General features: G+C 51.4%; 1 protein-coding gene across 1 annotated transcript; it reads right to left on the bottom strand.

Moving 5' to 3' along the window:
• Positions 1-2457: 2457 nt before the first annotated feature.
• Tmem86a (transmembrane protein 86A) lies at positions 2458-6465 on the bottom strand. Its single transcript, XM_045145601.1, has 3 exons — positions 6389-6465; positions 4235-4499; positions 2458-3896 (listed from the first exon to the last, which is right to left on the bottom strand). The coding sequence occupies exons 1-3, from the start codon at positions 6407-6409 to the stop codon at positions 3460-3462; spliced, it is 723 nt and encodes a 240-aa protein (XP_045001536.1). The 5' UTR covers positions 6410-6465; the 3' UTR covers positions 2458-3459.
• Positions 6466-11239: the final 4774 nt, after the last annotated feature.

Genomic DNA, 11239 nt, shown 5'->3' on the forward strand with positions numbered 1-11239 from the left:
GGGGACACTGAGGAGCTATCCAGCTTTCATTCCATAACCAGAACTCCCTGACAAATTAATTCTGGCTGGCTGTAAGCATATGGACTCAGGGCCCTGGTGCTGCCACAAACCAGTCATGTGACCATGGCAAACTACCTCTCATATCTTTTTTTTCTCAACTATTGGGGTTGTGAGGCTTAAGTGAGTCGCATGTGGAAGTGGTTGGCACAATGCCTGGTAAATACCAAGTACTGATAAATGGCAGCTCTTGGCTCCACAGCCAAGCTAGAGTCCCAGGGTCCAGTTCCCTGTTCCTGTGTGGTAACTCAGGTTCTAACTGAGGTTTGTCCGGGCCTAGAATCATTAACACTAGTAAACATCTGCTTTGATCTTTCAAAGACGAGCCAATCCTGGCGTCAATCCCTGGGAGTATGCAGAACTCAAAGCACCTTACAGAGCTCCAGCCCAGTCTCAGCTCCAGGAGGCTGCTGTGATGTGGCCTCTTGGCCTGTCCTCTGCATGGCCCCAGTGTAAGAAAACCAGGTTGTCTTCTGGACCATGTCACTGTGAACCCTCTGGGAAGGAATGGGAAAATAGACCTTGGAGATCCCCCTTCGTTGTTCCAGAGTGGAGTACGACAGGGACCATGGGGATGAACCAGTCTCCAAACCCACCCAAAAGGGAGAGACCTTGTGACTTGGCCTCCCCCACCCACAGCCACACTTGTCCCCTTCCCTCCCCTCAGAGAATGGGGGAAAGTTTTTCGGACTTCAGCCTTCCTGACATCCTGCCCCTGCCCCCAAACACACACACCATTTCTTCACATCAAGCAGGGTTCAGCATTGGTACTTGGCAAGCCCAGGACTTTGGCCCTTTATAGTGTCCAAGGATTGTATCAATGAGAAGGGATTCGTCATCCAGCTTTCTTAAGCATGCTTCTCAGTAGAATCTTGCCTTCAAAGAAAAAGCCAAGCCAGGCATAGTGGTGTATGCCTTTAATCCCAGCACTCAGGGGACAGGGGAAGGAGGACTGTCGTTAAGTTCGAAGCCACCCTGAGACTACATAGTGAATTCGAGGTCAGCCTGGGCTAGAGTGAGAACCTACCTCAAAAAGGAGGGAAGGGATGAAGGGAGGTAGGGAGGGAGAGAGGGAGAAAGAGAAGAGAGAGAGAGAGAGAGAGAGAGAGAGAGAGAGAGAGAGAGAGAGAAAGAGAAAGAGAAAGAGAAAGAGAAAGAGAAAGAGAAAGAGAAAGAGAAAGAGAAAGAGAAAGAGAAAGAGAAAGAGAAAGAGAAAAAGAGCCAGGCATGATGGCTCATCCCATCCCATGATTTATTTGGAAGGCTGATACTGGAGAATTGCTATGAGTTCAAGGCCAGCCTAGGCTATGCAGTGAGTTCCACGTCAGCCTGGACTTGGGTGAGACTCTACTTCAAAAAAAGGACAAGCCAGGCATGGTGGCCCAAGCCTTTAATCCCAGCACTCAGGAGGCAGAGGTAGGAGAATTGCCATGAGTTTGAAGCCACCCAGAGATTACATGGCTAATTCCAGGTCTTCCTGAGCTACAGTGAGACCCTACCTCAAAAAACCAAAACAAGAAAGAAAGGATGGGAAGAAGGGAAGATACAGGGATGTTACCCTATTGACTTGAAATAAGATGAGAGGTCCTTGTTCTTCCCTTACTTCTTTGCTATCTCCCCATGAAAGATTTCTGTAAAAGCCCCAGCTTGGGACTAAAGATACAGCTCACTAGTAGAGCACATTTTTAGCATGTAAACTGTTTTGGGTTTGATCCCCAGGACCAAAAAAAAAAAAAAAAGTTTAAAAAAAAACACTAATTCAACACCATGAGACTGTATCACATTCCCAAAAACATATAATTCCTAAAAATGTACAATTCCTCTGCCAATGGTATATTCCTCATCCAGGGCTTCCTTTTCTACTTCAGGGTTAGGGCACTGATGGTTAAGATGTAAATTCCCCTGGAGTGGAGGGACAATTATTCTGCCAAGGCTTCAGGTCTAGAGAACAAATCAGCCAACTGAATCCCAATCCCCCTAGCTGCTCAACTATGCCACCTCCATGAAGAAAGAGATGCTAGAAAGGCTGTCTGCATCACCTTGGAGAAGGCAGCAGATCTGGATTGCAGACAAGAAGAGGTTGGTGGCAGAAGACAGAGTAACTAAACATCACAAGGACTGCAGGGTGCTTATGAACAGGGCATGTATTAAGGACAAATGTGGACAATGGGAAAACACTACCCATCCCCCATCCTCCTGAACTACAACCTCACACATACATGTGACCAGGGAAGTGAGACCCACTCAAACAAGCATAGTGTCAGCAGAGCCAGGGAGCCAGCCTGGCGCCAAGATGCCCTGGCCAAGACTGTGACCCAGGCTGTAAGGACACCAGGTCCCCTGGCACCATGCCTCCACCCCCATCCAAAACAGGCACGTGCCACACAGGCAGACACAAAGTTGGGAAGCCAGTGGCCCTTGGCTTGTATTTTATTTTATTTTCACATGGGCAGTAGAGGAGGGAAGTACCTCATCCTCGCTCCCCTTGCATTGACTGTGCTTCAGGTCTTAAGACCCAGAGTGTCACTGGAGCCCCTTCCTCTTGCTCACAGTGCAGGAGGAACAGGGAGGAAATCAATGTTGGTCACCTCCTAGCTGAGGTGTCTCCCTATGAGTCTTTTACAGACAGCAGGACAAAGACATAGCAGAGAAAAGACAGGTAGGCTAGGAAACATACTACACACACACACACACACACACACACACACACACACACACACACACACACACCGGCCCCTTCCTTTGGCATGGATCACCCTGGCAGAGTCTGAGGGTGGTGGTTATGAGGCCTGGGCTCTGGGAAAGCCTATGAGAGAGATAGGGCCAGCTTGAATCCTTGGTTCCACCAAGCTTTTCGACCAGGGAAGCTCTACCTACTGCTTAGACAATTCTTTACCTTCCCACTCACCACTTAAAAGACTCGTACTGTCCAAGCAATAAGGATAGACAAGAAAAAAGGAGATCCCACCCTCACCCCGTCATCCTAGCCAGGAAATCTGTGAAAGGGCCTCCAGCCCTGGTCATCGCAGAAGAGAAAGGGCGGGAGTGGAAGAGCCCAGCATTGCCAGCACTTCTAAGCATAAGAGACGGACACTTCCACCTAGCAGAGAGAGGGGCCAGGAAGCTCAGCACCATCGCCTTCCAGTGGGCTTTGACAATCCTGATGGGGTGGAGGTGGGGAGATGTACACTTCTCACTCTAGCAAGGGGCATGAAGCTGTCCCTTGGGGCTCTCATTACACCCTTGGACTGCCAGCTTTGCCAGGAACTCCTTCTTCCAACCTGCCACTTCCCAGGAGGTACCTGCTGTCCCAGGTTGGCACTGCAGCCTTCCTGGTCTACCTCCTATAGGTTCCTGAAGTCTGGACCAAACCCCAGGAGAAGAGTGAGCAGACCCCAGCTCTCAGTTGGTCTTGCTCAGCCTATAGTCTTCCACTGGCTCGCGGCTCTCCACAGCTGACAGGGCGATGAGCATCTGCGCGGCATAGTAGGTGGACATGATGAGAGCTCGGGAGTAGGGCACAGGAAAGCAGAACTTGTTGAGGGCGATGGTCATGTCTGAGATGATGAAGAGTAGAGCTCCAGTGCCAGCCGCCAGCTCAGTCCAGCGCCAGGCTGCCCCAACCAGCCGCAGCCCTGCAATAGCGCGCCAGCCCATGAAGCTGATAAGGGCCACATAGGCCCCCACCAGGTAGGTGAAGGCACCTGAGAGGCCAGGGTAGAGGAGGGCATAGCACAGGCCTGACAGCACGCCCATCACCAGACCTGTCCGGAGAGCCAGTGGCCGCATGCCAAAGGCCGAGGCATAGAGCATGTGGGTCACAGCAAACATCAACAGACCTGGGAGTGAGAGGGGATAAAGGACGCTGAAGACAGGCTTAGTACCGGGGGTGGGGGGGGTGGGGGGGGGGAGCACAGGAAAAGGGGATGGGGCTAACTCAGTGGTTTTGCTTTGAGAGAGATGGGGTGATGCATCCCTCACACACACTTACCAAAAGAACTTTTAGAACCAATTACCTGCAAGGTTATTCTCCAACACAGAACCCATGGCAGCCCCTGATCTCAGAGTACCTCAAACTTCCTGGCCAGCAGTTCCTTCTGCCTAGACTTGCCCCAGCCCTCACAACCCTCTTCCCCAGCTCCAGGAGCCCTCAGAGGCAGTTACTATGACCACTCACCGTGCACAAAGTAGCCCTGGTCCTGCCAGATAAGAAAAGCATCACCCACAGCAGAGAAGACGAGCCCCACAAAGATGCGGGTGGCGCTGGGGTGGGCCAGCAGGAACCTGAAGCCATGGGCCAGGAGGAACAGCCAGAGGCAGAAGATGGGCAGGCACTTGATGAGCGCACTGACCCACGATGGGCTGGATGAGGGCAGCCAGAGCACAAAGTACACACAGGTGGCCTTGAAGAAGGGCACCAGTTTGGGTCCCTCGCTCTTCACCTGGAGGACACAGCACAAGGACAACACTCAGTTTGGGAGCTCAGAAGTGGGGCTCAGAGCCAGCGCCTTTCCTCAGAGCTACAGCCCACATGCCACCCCTACACCACCCACAAATATGGAGGGTTGACACAAAGAAACCCAACTTGTCCTGCTCCAAGCAGCCAGCAAGATGTGACCATCCCATCATCACCCTGAGGCTCAATTTATCAGGCGGGGGAGGGCTCCACTATTCTTCCATCCTCTAGGGCTTTGGGGTTGGCTGGCCAGAAGTCATGTACTGGGCAGCCAATAGTCCTTAAGATGATGTCCTCTTCTGCAGCCCATTTTTTTCCGGCCCCCTCCCTTCTCCTACAAAGGCCCCTTTAGCCCTTCTCCCTGCCAGCATCAGTCCTTAGCTGTCTGTAATTGGAGTGAAGTCAGTGGGAAACCAGAAACTGACCAACTCATGATCCTAGCCTTAGGGCTAAAACACAGGCTTAGGGCCCTGGTGACAATCAGGTGAGTGCCAGGAATGCAGGAGGGTGTGCAGGGACACTAACTGCACTCCCACAGGCTCTCGCCTTCCTGCTCAGCCCCCACTCCACCTGCTGGCATGAAAAACGAAAAGTGCTGAGAGAGACCCCAGCTGGGCACAAGAAAACTACACCCAAAACACTAGAGTCCAGAAACCCAGAAGGGGTGTGTTTGAGTCAGTGAACAGGAGGTGCTGCAGAAAGAGGCAGAAAGGGGGTGGGAAGAGCTTCTTCTCCCAGCTTCTGATCGGGAGCCAGCAGACAGACTGGGGGGAGATGGGGAACTGAGAGGGGGAAGTTGGAGCAGCTGACTTGGTCTCAGCCGGATTAGGGGGGAGGGCAGCTAAAGAAAGGTTGTACTCAAGGCCACTACAGATACAGTCCAGCTGGAGGAGGGAACTGCTGCAGATGTCCTATGGTCCTCTAGAGCTCCTTCCCTGGGCTACTTCTGGGTTTCTGAAGGCAGCTAGCTCGCTTTCCCTGCATATCCACACTGGGGCGAAGTGCTGGGTCTCTAGCTAGGTGAGCTGTCCCTCACAGGACTCTGAGGACACAGACTTGCAGATCACAGAATGCCTCAGGATTGACCAGACTGTGATGAGAGGACGGGTGGAAAAAGGCAGGCAGAGTCCAAGGTAGCAAGCCTGCTCTTTCTCTGCCAGCTAGGAGAGCTGAGGGTAGAGATGGCTCTCCCTTCTGTGTAAACTCCCCTATCTCGGCTGGTCAACGTGGGGACATGACCAGAGGAAACCCGAGAGGGCCGCCCAGCTCCACCTGCCAGACTTCTAAGCATCAACAGGGCCCGCCAGGCTCCTCTCCCGGTGCTATACTCCCTAAAAGAAACTAGTCCGAGGCGATGAGACCGTGCCACCGCAGAAGCCATCAAGAGAGAAAGAAGGGTGGGGAAACAGGACAAGGGCTGCAGTTAGTCTGGAAAGGAGGTTGTGAACAGACCCATCTCCCCGTAGCGCCCGACCGGTGCTGCTCAGGCTGGGGGTGGGGGGTTCATCACCTCCGGCGCCCCCCCCCGTTGGCTTATGAGAGGGGGAAAACAACTTGGGAAAGGAACCCCAGGAAGTCCCCGCCACCCGGCCCACGCCTCCCCGCGGGCCCCCCGCACTCGAGGACGGCCGCCGGGCAGCCTCCTCCCAGGTCCCAGGCCACGACCCGCCGGCCCGCGCCACGCACGCTCGAAGCCACAGAGTCACGCTTCCGCGGCGCGTGTCCGGCGTCCCCTCCCTCCCGCGGGCGGGCGCGGGCCGCGACGGCCGGAGCACGACCCCAGGGCCGCCCCCACCGCCGCCCCGGGGCAGCTCGGCCCGCCGCCGCCCGGTCGCCGGGCCGAGGTGGGGTGGACGGCAGCGCGTGCTCACTCACCACCGTGACCGGGGACACCATGGCGGTGGCGGGCACCCGCGGGGCTGCGGCGGCCGACGGGGACGCCGCCGCGGCCAGGTGAGCGCACGACGTCAGCGAGCGGCGGCGAGGACGACGCCGCCCGCCCCGCGCGCCCGGCGCTCGGGGTCTTGTCCGCGAGCCTCGTGACGTCACCGCGCGGCCGGCCAGTCAGCGGGCCGCGGCCCGGGGTGGGCGGGGCCTGCCGGAGGCGCCGCCGGGCTCTCTGCCCCGAGAATGAGGTTTCCCGGGGGCGGGCGGAGAGCCGAGTTCCCACCCCCTCCGGGAGGCGGGCCCGGGGCGTCCTGACCCGCGAACCCCGCCGCCGAGGAGCCGCAGGGGTCGGAGACCGGCGCGTCTCTGGCCCTGAATTTCTCAAAGCTCGGGAAGAAAAGGCCGACAGAAGCCCTGCAAGTCTTTCGACGTGCAGACTCGGGAGACACGATGGCAGCAAGACCCTCCGCTGTGTCTAACCGGTGTCCAAGTGGACCCCCCGCCTTCCACGGGAGAAGTGACAAGACCTTCCTAGGCACACGGAAGCCAGAGTATACGTGAACGACTCAGAATCACAATTTCACTGAGCGCGTGTGACACACGTTACACACTGAACAAATACACAAATAGGCAACCGTGGGTTGATCCCCACATCCTTCCCCATAACGACAAATCCACGGACACAGGCAAACAAGCAGCCTGCGTGTGGACCCCATAATGCTAACATGCAAATGCCAGTACTCAGTGGCCCTTAGCCACCCACTTCTCACAATGACTATAAACACGGGAGCATACTTAAGAACCCAAAACTGCGTGAGTTAATTTTGTCAAAAATAAAATACAAGAGCCCAGCGTGGTGGCTTTAATCCCAGCACCCACGAGACAGAGATAGAAGGATCACTGTGAGTTCAAGGGCACCCTGAGACTAATAGTGAATTCCAGGTCAGCCTGGGCTAGAGTGAAACCCTACCTCGAAGAAACAAGTAAATAAATAAAATAAAATACAGTGGAAGTGGGTAAATGCTGATGTACTGTGTGTTCACAATCGCAGGTGGACTGGTAGGAAAGCAAACAGACTGAATCCCAGTCCCAGTTTTGCCACTTGCATGGCCTGTGTGTGAATCACTTCCCCTCTCTGGCCTCGATTTCTTCATCTACATTTGACCAATCCAGACATGTTGTGTATAGGATTTCCTCATCTATATATGAGGATTTGCACAATCCAGACATGTTGTGTATAGGATGGGACAGGGGAAAAGCTGCGGGCTTCAGGAAGAGTTAAGTCAAGCAGGCTTTCCAGAAATGTCCACACACAAGGAACATCCCAAAGGATAGGTCTGCAGTGTCCAGAAAGTTAATAGCTGTGGGTGTCAGGTTTGAGGAATAGGAGTAAGCAAGCTGACTAACCCTAATTAGCAGCCATTAAGGAGTCTCATCCTGGGACAAGGACATCAGGCCCTTTTGCTGGACCCCAGACTTGGGCTGGCCACGGGGAGACACAGGTTGGACTCTCCTATTAGCCCACAATCATTGTCTGTTTTTCCTCTGGACTCCTCTCAGCTTTCCCTAAGTCTGTGCTATTGATCTGACACCCACTCAAGAGGGTCAGGCCTCTTCTAGTGACAGAATTCACAACCAGGGATTCAGAAAGGGGTGCAGGAAGGTGATTATCAAGGTATAGGGAAGCAGGAGACATCCCCTTTTCTCCATGAACCTCCTGTGGAGACCCACAGTGGTCAGTGAACTCTGCCTGCTCCGGTTTTCCTCCAATTCAGGGTTTGCAGGGCTGCCATTTTGCCAGAATTGATGCCCCCAAGATATGGTCACATACACCCCCTTAGCTGGCCTAGTTGAATTTCTATCTCTGCTCTAATCTTATGCCTATTCTAATCTTATTTAATCTTATCATCTGGCCGGATGCCACTAGTCCAAAAGTACCTCTACAGGTGGCTAACCAAAACCAGTTGGATCTAAAATGACTGCCAGAGTAAACAGAGCCACCCTTTAACTTCATTATAATCCCATGTGCCTGCATGCTAAATAACAACCCCAGCACCATGACAGTTGACCAGAAAGAACCATAAAATGAGTGAGAATAGATGACACCTGAATTCTTGGAAAATCTCCATCCATTCATAGAAAAGAAATGAGTATTCCTCCCTTCATTAACCTCCCCCTCATTTCTTTTATCCTGCGTCAATAATCTCCACCCAAAACAGAAAAATGGATTTGCAAGTCTATCTCCTATTTTTGGATAAGAATAAAAATATCTCCGGTGGGGGTGGGGGTACTAGAAGATGATCCTGCAGTTAAAGGAATGTGCTTGCAGAGCCCATTAGTCCAGGTTCAATTCCCCAGCCACCCACGTAAAGCTGGATGGACATACATGTACATGTATGTATAATTTTTTTTAATCACCTTCCCTAGCCAGACGTGGTAGCACAGGTCTGTAATCCCAGTGCTTGGGAGACAGAGGCCAGCATGGAACTACAGAGTGAGATCCAGGCCAGCCTGGGCTACAGTGAGACCCTGCCTTAGAAAAACAATACAACAATCTCCTTCCCTGCTGAAGGGTCTCACTGTAGCCCAGACTGACCTGGAATTCTCTATGAAGTCTCAGGGTGGCCTCAAACTCTTGGTGATCTTCCTACCTCTGCCTCCAGAGTTCTGAGATTAAAGGTGTGAGTCACCATGCCCAGCCCCTTCAGTCATTTTTTAAAAATCTATTGTTTGACAATTTTTATACATGTGCATAGCATATTTTGATCATATTCACTGTGGTGGTTTGATTCAGGTGTCCCCCATAAACCTAGGTGTTCTGAATGCTAGGTTCCCAGCTGATGGATATTTGGGAATTAATGCCTCCTGGAGGGAGTGTATTGTTGGGGGTGGGCTTATGGGCTTTATAGCCAGTTTCCCCATCCCAGTGTTTGGCACACCCTCCTGTTGCTGTGGTCCATCTTCTGTTGGCCAGGGGGTGATGTCCAGCCTCTGCTCATGCCATTGTTTTCCCCTGCCATCGTGGAGCTTCCCCTCGAGCCTGTAAGCCAAATAAAACCTCTTTTTCCCAGAAGCTGCTCTTGGTTGGGTGATTTCTACCAGCAATGCGAACCGGACTGCAACATTCACCTTCTCTTGTCCCCCTTCCCCCTTATTCTTTCCAACCATTCAGTCTTATGGGTTACACAATTCCAAGAGGGAAATGAAATGCAGTCAGATACTGGTAATAGTTTAACCCTGCCTACACCACTGCAGACAGGCATGAACCCGCTCTAGCTAAAGTCTCTAGATGCAGAACCCCACTGCTGAAGATGCCAGTACTGCTCCTTTCCCCAAAAGCTGAATTTCACTCATGTGGGCAGTACATTTGTTCTCCATTTCTTATTTACTATTCAACTGTTTGAGTTTGGGGGTGTGGGGTTCCTTTATTTATTGTTTGTTTGTTTGTTTTTCAAGGTAGGGTCTCATTCTGGCCCAGGCTGACCTGGAATTCACTATGTAGTCTCAGGGTGGCCTCAAACACACAGCGATCCTACTACCTCTGCCTCCCGAGTGCAGTAATTAAAGGTCTGCACCACCATGCCCAGTCGTTTTTTTTTTTTTTTCTTTAATTTTATATTTCAGAAAGTAGAAGTTGGATAGGGCTGCCTGAAAATTGATGGTCCTTCCTAATACTTTGTTGGCTTTTCACACAGCTTTGTAATTTCCTATCTACTTGTCTCCTCTGCAAGAATATAAGCCCCCATCAAATGTTTACTATGTCCCTATACATGCACTAGCTTCTATGATCAGTTCTGGAGTTGCAAATATTGAGTAAAATGTAGGCTTTGACCTCAGGGAACTCACAGTTCACTTCAGGCAGGCAAGTAAACAAATGATGTACTGTGGCAATTGAAATAATTGAGGTATGAAGGTGTGGCATCACACGCCTGTGGTCCAAGCTACTGAGGAGGCTGAGATAAAAGGATCCTTTGAACCCACAAAGTCGAGACCAGCCTGGATGGCATAGTCTAAAAACAACAGCAATAATAAAAATTGAGGAGTGAGGTATGTCACAAGTGACATAAAAATATATTAGAATCATGGATTGTATCTATTGCAATGGAGGAAGGTGGGACCAACTATAGAAGAATGTTGGTCTTCATGGAGAAAGCACCAGTGGACATGACTTTCTAGGAAAAGGGAGTCATAGAGGTACTTAAAAGCACAAGAGGGTTGGAGAGATGGCTTAACTGTTAAGGCGCTTGCCTGCAAAGCCTAAGAATGCATGTTTGAATCTCCAGGTCACATTCAGCAAAAAAAAAAAAAAAAAAAGTGATGCAATTGTGCAATGTCATACATGTGCCCAAGAGGGCACATGCATCTGGAGTTTGTTCACAGTGGCTCAAAGATCCTGGCACACCTATTCTCTCTCTCAAAAAAAAAAAAAAAAAAAAAAAAAGAGGCTGGAATGGTGGCTCTGCAGTTAAACGTGCTTATTTTCAAAGTCTGACAGCCCAGGTTTGATTCCCCAGTACTCATGTAAAGCCAGCTAGCTAGTTTTCAAATAAACACATAAACAGAATAAAGTAAGAGTACAATAGATATAGTGAATTCAGGGAAATACTGAGCACTGGGGTCACTGGGGAGTGAAAATTAAGATGCCCTGGGGAACACTGCCATTGAAGGGAGCAGCATAAAAAGGAAAACAAGTAAGAAACAAATACAAAGAAAAAAAAAAGAACAGATCTATTGCAGGGAAACAGATGGGCGTGTCCAGAGATGGATCCTCTCCCACAGATGTGATGTGGATTTTGTGACTTGGCTGCCTTCCAGAACAAATGACAAATAGTGCTTCTG

This window comes from Jaculus jaculus, chromosome 3 (genome assembly GCF_020740685.1).
Source record: "Jaculus jaculus isolate mJacJac1 chromosome 3, mJacJac1.mat.Y.cur, whole genome shotgun sequence".
Classification (NCBI taxonomy): domain Eukaryota; kingdom Metazoa; phylum Chordata; class Mammalia; order Rodentia; family Dipodidae; genus Jaculus; species Jaculus jaculus.

Bases quoted from the DNA above. Each gene is read 5' to 3' on its own strand.
- Tmem86a (XM_045145601.1), bottom strand. From the start codon at position 6,409: ATGGTGTCCCCGGTCACGGTG. The intron at 4,500-6,388 runs GTGAGTGAGCAC...TGTGTCCTCCAG, and splicing joins TGGTGTCCCCGGTCACGGTG to GTGAAGAGCGAGGGACCCAA. The intron at 3,897-4,234 runs GTGAGTGGTCAT...TCTCACTCCCAG, and splicing joins CCAGGGCTACTTTGTGCACG to GTCTGTTGATGTTTGCTGTG.